This window comes from Anomaloglossus baeobatrachus, chromosome 4 (assembly GCF_048569485.1).
Source record: "Anomaloglossus baeobatrachus isolate aAnoBae1 chromosome 4, aAnoBae1.hap1, whole genome shotgun sequence".
Classification (NCBI taxonomy): domain Eukaryota; kingdom Metazoa; phylum Chordata; class Amphibia; order Anura; family Aromobatidae; genus Anomaloglossus; species Anomaloglossus baeobatrachus.
In genome coordinates, this window is record NC_134356.1 from 558,875,572 (window position 1) to 558,889,917 (window position 14,346).

The window sequence follows — 14,346 nt, forward strand, 5'->3', positions numbered from 1 at the left end:
ATGCAGCTTCGAAAACAGTATAATTGCATATAAAAAGAGCTAAACCCAAGGCTGCAGATAAGGTCTGCGCTCCACGAGGGACAGCGTGGAGAACGGCACAGACTGGAGGCTGGGATTGTCTGGAAGACGTTTGAGCAGAAATATTTCTCCATTCGAGGCAATTTCCTCACGAGGCGGCGAGGGCACGGGCAGGACAGTAACCTCCTTCCTGGCAACCAGACTAAGGACCCTTTTAATTGAGCGGAATAAAAATAGGATAGACGTTCCTCATTAGGGTCACGTGAGGTTTTTAGTCCCTTAGTGAACTCATTGAAAAACATGTAGTGGTAGAAACGCAGATACAACCAAGAAAACTAACCTCCTTGGCCGTCTGCTGTAGCTAAAACATCATCGCAGAAGCATGGTCCTACGGCCATGGAGCCACACGGGAGGGAAAGCCAAGAGATGAACACAAAGCCTACTGACCACACGGTGGCCTGGGCCAAGAAAGCTGATAACACACAGGGGCCAACCTGAACCATCACATGGAAACTGAAGGATGAAGGGACCAACCAAGATGTACACCAAAACAATAAGACATCCAATTCTATACAGCAGGCAGAGAGGGTCCCCAGGTGGGGGGTGGGCAGCCACCTTGGTAGGCTGTCACACGTTCCTGGTTTTCTTATTCCTCCTTTAAGGTTACTGTGCTGCTTGTAGATTTTTCTATTTATTTTTTTTTTTGGGGGGGGGGGTTGCCTAAATTAGTGCTAATGACCCCTGCTGTGTTGATCAGTTATGAGGGTCTCCTTTAGGTCTTCACTCCCACCAGGCGCCTCATCTCCTTGGTGTACGGTTATGTAATAGTTTGATATCAATATTTGCAATCAGGAGGATTGCTATCCCATCACTGCTCCATTCACTTGTGACATCTCCCTCACAATTTCTGCGGCGAATCCACTTTTTTTTTTTGTATAGAAAAAAAAAGGAGCCAGCACGATCTGAAATTGGCATGCATCATATAAAAAGTGCAAATTCACAGATTTATTCCAACTGTACTATAATTAAAAAAAAAAAAAAAGTTTTAGCAAATAATTGATCAATTCTTTGAGCCACCCCTGCCAACGTCACGGCAAATCTCAATAGGGGGGTCCTAACCTAGGGTCAGTTCTGATATAGTCCTGGTATGTGTAGAGCTTGCTCCACATGCTGGGACCTGGGCTGGTGTCTATCCACAATTGCCTCTCTTGCAACATGGAAGCGGCTATATACAGGTTGAAGGTATGTGTGCTCCATTATGGTTCTGCTTTTAACTTTATCTAGGAGGCCGCATGGCACATGAAATACAGAATATAGAGTAGGACCCCCCTATTGAGATTTGCCGTGACATTGGCAGAGGTGGCTCAAAGAATTGATCAATTATTTGCTAAAAATAAATCTAAATTTATATTATAGTTCAGTTGGAATAAATCTGTGAATTTGCACTTTTTATATGATGCATGCCATTTTCAGATCGTGCTGGGTCCCCTTCCTCTTTTTTTTGTATGTACAGTTATTGACGGCCATTTTCACTTCGGCTACAATCACACGAAAAAGGAGGAGAATTGAACATTTTAATAGCAGACAGCACACAAACTCCATTTTTAATCTAACCATGCGCACATCAGGTTTGTTTTTTTAATTGTTGTGTGTCGGTTTTGTTCAACTCAGTGCAAGTCCTACTCTCATCCATTTTTGTGGATCAGACCCAACCATTTAAAGCCTATACGGATCTGTAAAAAGTAAAATATGACACATGGCAGGAAAAAAATACCGTATATATTTTTACACATACAAGTACAAATGATTGTGTGAACGCAGCCTAAAACTAAAAGTTGAGCTCACTGTAGGGCTGAAATAAGCAGCATATTTAAAAGGGAATTTGTCATCAGGTTTTTGCCACCCAATCTGACAGCAGCATAATGTAGGGGCAGAGATCCTGATTCCAGCAATCTGTCAATTACTGGGCTGCTTAGTGTAGTTTTGATAAAAAAAAAAAAAAAAAAAAGTTTAATTAGCAGTAGGTCATCATTACAGGACTACTTGTGCTGCTTATAGTCAGTCCAGCATGCAGCAGAGAAAACATATATTTTATCAAAATGACAGCACACAGCTCAGTAAGTGACACATCACTGGAATCAGGGTCTCTGTCTCTACATTATGCTGCTCTCAGATGGGGAAGCAAAAGCTGGTGACAGATTCCCTTAAAAGTCTTCAACTATCATACACAGGTGGAAGTGATCTCTCCCGAGTGCCCCATACACAAACGTCAGACAGCTCTACAGAGGGTAAAAGGGCTGGGCTACACATCTCATCTGGTCACAAATACCAGTAATACCATAGATTCCAAAGACTGATGTAAAAAGTGTATGATGGTCTCATAAGGGGCTGTACCAGGTTTGGGCATTATCCCCAACCCATAGGGCCCCACAATCATGCGCAGCTCCACATTAATAGGAGCGCTGAAGACAAGACGAATGCTGCGTCCAACTATCTCCGGCACTGCCATTAACAAGGCTGACCGACCTCCAAATCACAAGGGGTTCTTGGGATCAGTGGAGAACCAAGCAGCTGGACTCATATCAATTTAGAAGTTTTCCCCTGTCCTGTGGATAGTGAAGAACTTCCAGTCTGAACACAACCACTTTAAGTTATGCCATAGAAAACAAATACGTACAGTATATAAATACTTGCTATATATACGGTCCACTATAGTGAATGGTCTCCTCCATTCTGACATTTCCAACTTATTTGCCCATTTCTTACTTCAATGCCAAAAAAAAGTTATACGGCTTATCACAAAGCGGCTATTATCACATGTGAGACTTTATGGACAGTATGGAAGGGGGGAAAAAAGCCACTGATTAGCTCCGTTATCATTGTGCACATCCTCTGCTGGTAAATACATGTCAGATTAGGCTCCCAACAGCAGATGTTAAAGAAAACAAGGATCAGGAGGGCTGGATTGGAACATCCTTATTTTTCTGCTGGGGAATTGCATCACCTATAGATTTTTCTAATTAGGCAAACACTGATACATTGTTAGACTGGGATTTTAATCTTCCAGATGGGAGGATTTTAATTCAATGTTTATATACTTGATACTCTGGGGCAGCCTCCTCCTCTGTTCTCCTGTTAGCATACATTTAGAGAAAATAAAAGTCTGAAGATATTCATCATATTCTATGGAGGTTCTCTCATGATTTGTGATCTGTGCACAGGAGGTGCGCTCTGACCCTCACCTACATAAAGCTATGTTCACACATTGCGTTTATGCTGTGGTTTTTTTTTTCCAATATTTCAGAATCCTCATGCACGCAATTGTTTTTTTTTTCCTGACAATCTGAGTTTGTGAAAGCAGCAGCAGGTGAATTCTTTCAGCGTTTTTCACCAATGAAAGTAACGAGAAAGTGCAAAAATGCTGCAAATCCATAACCAAATGTGTTTTTTGCGGTGAATAAAACTAACTTTATTAAATGTGCACTGTAGACAAATCACAAACCAAAAACGCAGCAAAAACTGCTTTTTGGAAGCAGCTTTTTTTTTTTTTTTTTTTTTTTTACTGTTGAGAGCAGGTTTTGGCTGCAGAAAAAAAAACGCAATATGTGAACAAAGCCCAAGATTGGATCCTGCCTGTGATGATCACATAGCTGCTCACAAGTAGTCAGAAGAGGAGGCGTCAGCCTATGAAGTTTAGTGGTTGGGATGAAAAGGAAAAGATTTCAGGATTCTTTTAAATTATATTTTTAGTGTCAAAAAAAATTATAAAGAAAAAGAAAACAAATTAAACACTGCAGCCCGTTTTTCCAGGAATGAGTACTAGTACTAGGTCGGATGTCATGTGTCTTAGTCAACGATATGTATATGATAACTGTATTGTTACAATATATTGTATGTTGAGTAGGTAAGGGAACAGGTTTGGAGAGGGGGGGGGGGATATTTGGCATACTTGTAAGTATGCCGTTTGTTTCTTTGTACCAAAAATGTTCAATAAAAACCTGATTTAAAAAAACAAAAACATTTAAGTCAAATGCGGGGTTATTTTCTGAAGACACGTTCCTTTTAAACAAACAATTATGCTGTGTTTTTCACAAACCCGATGTCAAATCGCCAAGGATGGAACTGGGAGGGGTCAAGTGCCAAGGGTTGATAAAATATGTAGCTTTATTAAGGATTCTTCAATCTTAAACTGAAGACAAGTCTGTGGAAATGTATCCAGTCGTATAACTAATCCTTTATTTGTGTAGAAATAATAGGATCGTAGTAGAAAGGAAAGATACAATCATTTTAGAAATGTTCAGAATGACGGTATTTGGTTCAAAACGCTGCACGTGTGTAATGAAAAATGGTGCCCACTTAATACACCATATGCCATTGCTCTTCGTAGGAAGATTTACCGTACGTAAACATCTTACAAAAGTATTTAGGGAAAATTTGGTCATTTAAACATTTTAATACCCATATATAAAAAACAATCCCCCTACATTTCAGCAATAGGCAAACCTGATTTTTGGGAACCCCACCCCCCTTCCCTTTTATCTGGATCTAATTATAAAAGTTTTAGTAGTTTTAGAAAAATAAATATCAAACAGCACAAACAAAGCAAAGAAGCTAAACATCAAAAATAAATGGAGGTTCGATCATAACAGCAAAATGCTATTAAAAGTGCTTCTAGTATACATTTGAGGTGCGGAAAGTAAAAGATTTGACAAGAACGAATGACAAATATCCTCTTAAAAATTGGGTGAATGACCTTGAAGAACTGACAGACAATATATCCAAGATAGAAATCTTAAGAATGACAATTAAAAAGACAATTGTGCCAAACTATGAAGATGTCAAGAAACAAAAATTTATGGACAGCACTACATTTTATTTTAGAAGTCTTGTTTTGTTCACATTTTTAGGACGCACATAACTATCATTTCCAAGTCCTTTTCTTTTTGTGTCTTTAATCACAATCTCTTTCAATACACAAAATTACGATCATTTCTGTATCCAAAACGATTATAGAAAGATAATCACCCGAAAACAATCACAAATCAGTCATTGTAATAATTGTCCATCACACGAATATTAAGACATTTCATGCTTTTCTCAGGGCAACACTTCATTTTATTTAGACAAAGAAAACTTTACCACCTACGCATATTCATAGAGTTTAGATTAATTCGTGATGTCCAGTCAAATATAAAATTATCAAGTAAAACAAAAAAAACAACAACATAAAATAAATCTACTTTGAGCCGAAGTAACTAAATTATGCACAAACCGATGAAAGGGTTTTTTTCTCCCTTTTTTTAGTAAACATCAGAAAATAAAGTCTCCAGATTTCCTAAAACTGGTAGAAGTTTAAAGAATATAAATATGATAATATAAAATATTAAGGGCAGAGTTTCCGATTTCAGTGCATACCACATACTAGATACTGATGTAAAAGGATAAGTCCCCCGATATTCCCAGTATTGTTTTCTCTCAACGAATAGAAAATATATAAAATAATCATTTATATCTGTGATATGAGACAATAGATACAAATCATTTTAACTTTGTCGCGAGGCAAATATTGTCAACTTTACAAATTAGAAGCTGCCACATAAAATGTAAATACCAACAAAAACAATAAATCCTACAGACATCTGATGAAAGAACGAAAGGTTAGATTATTAGAGCTTGGATACAATATAAAAAAAGATACCAGAGGACACAATTAACCCTTTACAGGAAACCTTTTTAATAATTGAGCCCTGATTATTAAGTAGGGAAACCATGAAACAACCAGCAGAAAACAAGGGGTAACAGCAACGAATTGTCAGAAGCTGTTTCCCACCACAATGTATGTCCACAAATACCAACGTAAAGGCTGAAAAGTATTTATAGTATTTACAAGCCGATACATGCCTAAAGTAACGAAAACAGAAAGGATAAAGCGAAGTGCACCATATACTGTGATGGAAGCTGGAGACAGCAGAGGACTAGTTTATCAGCGATTGTCCCTCATTCTCACAGGCATTTTTTTTCCTTACAGCTTACTGAGCAGATCGCATGATAGATTATTAGAAGAAGCCAACATCAGCACAACAGAAAGTCTTTACAAAAAGACAAGAACGTGACCAAACACTGCAATATATTGGGTACAAGGGCACGTCAAAAAACAAAACAAAAAAAGAAGAAAAACAGCTGCCGTAATCATAAATAATAAATAATTTTAATTAAATTCCTATTTTGCTTATTTCCATAGCAATAAACACTTTTCTTTCCACTCTAGATTGGCAATACTCTCCCCATTGGGGCTCACAATGTATGTAAAGCGCTGTGGAATTAATAGCGCTATATAAATGAATAAAATTAATTATTATTATTATTTCTATGTAGCTCTTTTCAGCTTCCATTAGGCTTTTTTACTCCAGAGCTGAATACATTGTATCATTTCACTGTACTATTAGACACACTGAACATACAGAATATTTATTGTAATTTTGGCTTCTCCGGAGTCTCCCAATCTGTTGAGATCTATGGTACAAAAAAATACAAACAAAAACATCTAAAATAAAGTAACGGTTCTTAGTAAAGACCATCCCTAGCATGGTTTTATAAAAAAACAATGGTAAGCTCTGCTGGTTCCTGCTCATCGTCTCCTATACAGAACTAGTCAAAGCTTGTAAACAAGGAGGTAGTAAGTGCGTAGTGCAGGGTGAGCCGGGACCACCAGTCGCACGCCACTCCCCCCTATGATGAAAGCATCAGGTCTCAAACACAAAGGATCTTTATAAATCAAGGAGGCACAGAGTAAAAACCTTCCTGCAGATACACGAGACCTTAATGGACAGAATAGAATATCCCCAAATCACTCACAAAAAAAAGAAATAAAATGACAATTTCAACGCTCCGAATTATTTTTATCTGTAAGGGCTCGTTCTAAGATTGCCTTTATTTCGGAGACAAACGACGTCTTATGTGACCCCACAAACAAAGCCTGGTCTGTAGGAGAACTACACAGAGATGCTTCATGTCATACACCAATAAAAATAAAAACAATTAACTCCTACGCTGCCACGCACACAATAGTACGGAAACACTCGGGTAGCATTTCGAGGCATCTATGAAGAGTAAACATGGGAAAGCAACCATATCAGTATAATCCCCAGACACAAGGCTGAAACCAGAACGCTGGCGCTCTGTCACAGTTAATCCAGGACTACTGTATATAGTACGGGCCTGTCTTTCACCCTCCCTGACAAATAATAGCGCAGCTATTGTATACAGTGGAGACTTCTGTTCCATGTTGACAGAGCACTTGATGAGTGTAGTAATACAGTGACTATGAATGGCGGCACAGCAGGGACACTATTCTCCATCCCATCCATGGAGGAGTAGGAGAGCCACAGAGGACAGTATAAAACTCTTTAAAGTCCATAATTGGGATAATGTGTCCTCGGCTCAGAAGCTTACACCCACGTCTTAGAGGATCACACAATTCTGTGTATATCATGGTGCTATAGACACATCCGCATGGAAAAGAACCCCTGAAGAAGCCTTGAGGCGAGGATACGCCTGCGGAGCTTACAGAACCACACCCCTTGGGGGGTCTCACATGGCATTTAACTCTTGCACTAATGTTATGATATTGGCGCTTAAATCTGTCTTACTTCTATGCAAATAGCGGTATAATATTCCTGCTCTTTACGCCATTCGGTTCTTTTCTGCACTGGACAGGGATCTCTGCTCATAGGACGTAAATGACGAGTGAGTTTTGCGTGGAGCACATTGATGCTTTCTTAAGTGTTTTTATCCTTTTGTGTTTGCATGATCCTTAATAAAAAAAATTGTGTTTTGCGCGATGGCTGTTATTCGCAGAGCCTCTACAGAAGGAGCCTGCAGCACAGACACATGAGCCGTACCGGTCAGTCTGCTATACAGTCTATATGGAAGCCTGGACCATCGTAGTGACAATATAGTCTCAACCTGCAAGCAACTGAGTGAAGACGTCTCAGACATTTACTTGTTCTCGCAGAAAAAATAAAAATCACAACAATCCATAACTGAGCTGTGAATGTTAATCATCACGTTAATTATGCAGCTATTCCGAATCTTCTCAGGAGAGAAATCCCCTAGAAAAGGTCTCCAGCCCCTGACGGAAATCACGCGTTTGTTACAATATTGCACTATTTGTGCATAGAAAAGGAGCCATCACATACCCAAACAAACTGACCGACCCCATTGACGTATGAAGGTATGACGATTTCTATTACAGAAATAACAGCAGCAAAATCCAAGGAACTCACCAGCGTCAGTGTGAACAGAGGCCACAAGTCCTCTACAGGTCACAAATCACTGGGAACTGGAGCCAAACGTAAAGCATCAGGGCAGACAAGGACGAGATGAAGGATCACAGTATAGAAAGGTCCCCAGATACTGGGATGTATCTAGTAAATTACACGCAGAGGGGGTCACAATGCGGAGAATAGACGTAACCAGGATCAATGTCACAGTGTAAACACAGATATAGGTGACAGGTTGCCAACACCATCCGCAGAGGCCGGGACAGGCTGCCAACACCATCCGCAGAGGCCGGGACAGGCGGCCAACACCATCCGCAGAGGCCGGGACAGGCGGCCAACACCATCCGCAGAGGCCGGGACAGGCGGCCAACACCATCCGCAGAGGCCGGGACAGGCGGCCAACACCATCCGCAGAGGCCGGGACAGGCGGCCAACACCATCCGCAGAGGCCGGGACAGGCGGCCAACACCATCCGCAGAGGCCGGGACAGGCGGCCAACACCATCCGCAGAGGCCGGGACAGGCGGCCAACACCATCCGCAGAGGCCGGGACAGGCGGCCAACACCATCCGCAGAGGCCGGGACAGGCGGCCAACACCATCCGCAGAGGCCGGGACAGGCGGCCAACACCATCCGCAGAGGCCGGGACAGGCGGCCAACACCATCCGCAGAGGCCGGGACAGGCGGCCAACACCATCCGCAGAGGCCGGGACAGGCGGCCAACACCATCCGCAGAGGCCGGGACAGGCGGCCAACACCATCCGCAGAGGCCGGGACAGGCGGCCAACACCATCCGCAGAGGCCGGGACAGGCGGCCAACACCATCCGCAGAGGCCGGGACAGGCGGCCAACACCATCCGCAGAGGCCGGGACAGGCGGCCAACACCATCCGCAGAGGCCGGGACAGGCGGCAACCTTGCTGACAAGCTGCAAAGATTTACAAGGTACAGACAAATCATGGACTGACAATACGTGGTACTACCACAGCCAATAACCCTGTCCTGCCTTAACCGGCAGCCTCTTAAATATATAGTCACCCAGAAGCTGCTACATCACCCAGGTGACCATTTCCATACTAGAGACGGGCAGTGGGCACACACATGGCTCCAACACTACAAATAGGGAACAATAGTAGATGATAACAGGGAACAACAGATTGGACCTTCGTACACACAGAGGACTGTGAGGTTATCAGGTCCGTGTGAGATTGTTGTAGATACAGACATAACATCTGCCACAGAACAACATCCACAGAGCAAGGAGTAAATAACAGGGGACCCAGAACCGGCCCCCTCCCCTCTACCAGGCGGTTCCAGGTGCCATGTATATGGAGGGGTCTCCCTATACTAGCCCACCAGTGCGCCACCCTATACAACACACCGTCCATGTGCCACAATGGCCAGGTGCTGAGGAAACAACATCTGCAGCCAAAACAACCTCATCTACTAAAAAGGTAGAGGGGGCAGGTTCAGGTACCCGATAACCTGGGCACATCCTGGTCGCCCATTGTGTGCTGCAATAGGATTTGTAGATGAGGAGACTGGCACCTCTGTGGGCATCTTCCACTGACACCACCTCTGTGCCCAGCACACACGGGTCACTGCCATCAGGCTCTGAGAAGCAGGCAGAGTCCGCTGGGAGTAGTAGAGCCACAGGTGGCAGCCCCATAATGTACACACAGGGTGTAAACACAGACAGACCCCTGAATACACACACAGGGTGTACACACACACAGACAGACCCCTGAATACACACACAGGGTGTACACACACAGAGACCCCCGGGCACACACACACAGTGTGTACACACACACAGAGACCCCCCGGGCACACACGGGCACACAGAGACCCCCTAAGCACTCACCTTTTCCACCCAGGGGCCCCAGGCTCTGGCCCGGACACAGCAGCAGCAGTAGGAGCAGGGGGACCCCCGAGAGCCAGGCCGGAGCCCCCCAGCCCGATCCGGCCTTCATGTCCACAGAAGATCAGTATCCGCCACTCCGGTCACATCCACGACGGCCCCCGAAGTGCCTGGGAGAAAGATGGCGGCCGGAGCCCACACACACTGCCCCGATATCTGTACGGTCCGCACACTGTGACCTTGCCCGCTCCCCGGGAGAATGTGGGACCGGTCGTACACCGAGCAGTGACCCGGGACGGGGGAGGTTATGACCCCAGATACTTCCCTCCGCGGTAGACGGGGCGCAGTCACGTGACGCAGACGCCCGCGGGTGTCCCGCCGCTCTCCGTGCTGTAGTAGTAGTAGTAATAGTAGTAGTGATCGTAGTAGTGAGCGCCGGGTGCAGTGAATGTCAGCGCCGCCGCCGCTGGGACGTGAGGGACGGACAGTAGACACCCGCAGTGCACGGCAGCAGCTCCGCGTCCTCAGCCTCCATGTCACCCGCCTCAGCCCCGGAGCTCAGCCCGCAGGAGGCCGCTGCGGACCAATGAATGGAGCAGTGTCCCCTCCTCCGCCGCCGCCAGCCTCCGACTCCCGGCCCTGAAGGTCAGAGCAGACGTGGTGGACGATGGTCGCGGCGGTCAGTGGGTGAGTGAGCGGGCTCCGTGTGCGGCGGGCTCCGGCGCTCTCATTGTGTGATCCCTCTGCTCTATGTGACGTGAATGCTGTAAACAAGAGGCTGAGACGCCGCACACATCACATCCACGGCGGGCGGCGGCAAAACCCGGACTGGAGCCGGCGGGACTGTGCGGCGGCGTGTTCAGTCAGCACTGAGGAGACAGGCGGCACTGAGGATACAGGCTGAGGCGGCACTGAGGATACAGACGGCACTGAGGAGACAGGCTGAGGCGGCACTGAGGAGACAGGAGACACTGAGGATACAGACGGCACTGAGGATACAGGCGGCACTGAGGATACAGACGGCACTGAGGATACAGGCGGCACTGAGGATACAGACGGCACTGAGGATACAGGCGGCACTGAGGATACAGACGGCACTGAGGAGACAGGCTGAGGCGGCACTGAGGATACAGGCGACACTGAGGAGACAGGCTACACTGAGGATACAGACGGCACTGAGGAGACAGGAGGCACTGAGGATACAGGCGACACTGAGGAGACAGGAGACACTGAGGAGACAGGCGACACTGAGGAGACAGGAGACACTGAGGACACAGGAGACACTGAGGAGACAGGAGACACTGAGGAGACAGGAGACACTGAGGAGACAGGAGGCACTGAGGAGACAGGAGACACTGAGGACACAGGAGACACTGAGGAGACAGGAGACACTGAGGAGACAGGAGACACTGAGGACACAGGAGACACTGAGGACACAGGAGACACTGAGGAGACAGGAGACACTGAGGAGACAGGAGGCACTGAGGAGACAGGAGACACTGAGGAGACAGGCGACACTGAGGAGACAGGAGGCACTGAGGAGACAGGAGACACTGAGGAGACAGGCGACACTGAGGAGACAGGAGGCACTGAGGAGACAGGAGACACTGAGGAGACAGGAGACACTGAGGAGACAGGAGACACTGAGGAGACAGGCGACACTGAGGAGACAGGAGACACTGAGGAGACAGGAGACACTGAGGAGACAGGAGACACTGAGGAGACAGGAGACACTGAGGAGACAGGCGACACTGAGGAGACAGGCGACACTGAGGAGACAGGCGACACTGAGGAGACAGGAGACACTGAGGAGACAGGAGACACTGAGGAGACAGGAGACACTGAGGAGACAGGCTACACTGAGGAGACAGGCTGAGGCGGCACTGAGGAGACAGGAGACACTGAGGAGACAGGAGACACTGAGGAGACAGGAGACACTGAGGAGACAGGCGACACTGAGGATACAGACGGCACTGAGGATACAGACGGCACTGAGGATACAGGCTGAGGCGGCACTGAGGATACAGGCGACACTGAGGAGACAGGCTACACTGAGGAGACAGGAGACACTGAGGATACAGGCTGAGGCGGCACTGAGGATACAGACGGCACTGAGGAGACAGGCTACACTGAGGAGACAGGCTACACTGAGGATACAGACGGCACTGAGGAGACAGGCTACACTGAGGATACAGACGGCACTGAGGAGACAGGCTACACTGAGGAGACAGGCTACACTGAGGAGACAGGCGGCACTGAGGAGACAGGAGACACTGAGGAGACAGGCTGAGGCGGCACTGAGGATACAGACGGCACTGAGGAGACAGGCGGCACTGAGGAGACAGACGGCACTGAGGATACAGGCTGAGGCGACACTGAGGATACAGGCTGAGGCGGCACTGAGGATACAGACGGCACTGAGGAGACAGGAGACACTGAGGATACAGACGGCACTGAGGATACAGGCTGAGGCGTTACTGAGGAGACAGGAGGCACTGAGGAGACAGGAGACACTGAGGAGACAGGCTACACTGAGGAGACAGGCTACACTGAGGAGACAGGCGGCACTGAGGAGACAGGCTACACTGAGGAGACAGGAGGCACTGAGGAGACAGGCGGCACTGAGGAGACAGGAGGCACTGAGGAGACAGGCAGCACTGAGGAGACAGGAGACACTGAGGAGACAGGCTACACTGAGGAGACAGGCGGCACTGAGGAGACAGGCTACACTGAGGAGACAGGAGGCACTGAGGAGACAGGCTACACTGAGGAGACAGGAGGCACTGAGGAGACAGGCGGCACTGAGGAGACAGGAGGCACTGAGGAGACAGGCGGCACTGAGGAGACAGGCGGCACTGAGGAGACAGGCTACACTGAGGAGACAGGAGACACTGAGGATACAGACGGCACTGAGGATACAGGCTGAGGCGTTACTGAGGATACAGGCTACACTGAGGAGACAGGAGGCACTGAGGAGACAGGAGGCACTGAGGAGACAGGAGGCACTGAGGAGACAGGAGACACTGAGGAGACAGGCTACACTGAGGAGACAGGCTACACTGAGGAGACAGGCGGCACTGAGGAGACAGGCTACACTGAGGAGACAGGAGGCACTGAGGAGACAGGCGGCACTGAGGAGACAGGAGGCACTGAGGAGACAGGCGGCACTGAGGAGACAGGCTACACTGAGGAGACAGGAGACACTGAGGATACAGACGGCACTGAGGAGACAGGCTGAGGCGGCACTGAGGAGACAGGAGACACTGAGGATACAGACGGCACTGAGGATACAGGCTGAGGCGGCACTGAGGATACAGGCGGCACTGAGGAGACAGGAGGCACTGAGGAGACAGGAGACACTGAGGAGACAGGCTACACTGAGGAGACAGGAGGCACTGAGGAGACAGGAGGCACTGAGGAGACAGGAGACACTGAGGAGACAGGCTACACTGAGGAGACAGGCTACACTGAGGAGACAGGCGGCACTGAGGAGACAGGCTACACTGAGGAGACAGGAGGCACTGAGGAGACAGGAGGCACTGAGGAGACAGGCGGCACTGAGGAGACAGGAGGCACTGAGGAGACAGGCGGCACTGAGGAGACAGGCAACACTGAGGAGACAGGAGACACTGAGGAGACAGACGGCACTGAGGAGACAGGCGGCACTGAGGAGACAGGAGGCACTGAGGAGACAGGCGGCACTGAGGAGACAGGCTACACTGAGGAGACAGGAGACACTGAGGATACAGACGGCACTGAGGATACAGGCTGAGGCGGCACTGAGGATACCGGCGGCACTGAGGAGACAGGCGACACTGAGGAGACAGGCGACACTGAGGAGACAGGAGGCACTGAGGAGACAGGAGACACTGAGGAGACAGGAGGCACTGAGGAGACAGGAGGCACTGAGGAGACAGGCGGCACTGAGGATACAGACGGCACTGAGGAGACAGGCTACACTGAGGAGACAGGCTACACTAAGGAGACAGGAGGCACTGAGGAGACAGGCGACACTGAGGAGACAGGAGACACTGAGGAGACAGGAGACACTGAGGAGACAGGAGACACTGAGGAGACAGGAGGCACTGAGGAGACAGGAGGCACTGAGGAGACAGGCGGCACTGAGGATACAGACGGCACTGAGGAGACAGGCTACACTGAGGAGACAGGCTACACTAAGGAGACAG

General features: G+C 47.8%; 1 protein-coding gene across 2 annotated transcripts in view; it reads right to left on the reverse strand.

The window, feature by feature from the left end:
- The window catches only part of IGF1R (insulin like growth factor 1 receptor), a 209,270-nt gene extending 198,373 nt beyond the window's left edge, over window positions 1-10,897 (reverse strand). For both annotated transcript variants that reach the window (XM_075345987.1, XM_075345986.1), the window contains exon 1: window positions 10,163-10,897. In XM_075345987.1, coding sequence (XP_075202102.1) covers window positions 10,163-10,271 — 109 coding nt within the window. In that variant the 5' untranslated portion in view covers window positions 10,272-10,897. The remainder of the gene's footprint in view (window positions 1-10,162) is intronic.
- Window positions 10,898-14,346: the final 3,449 nt, after the last annotated feature.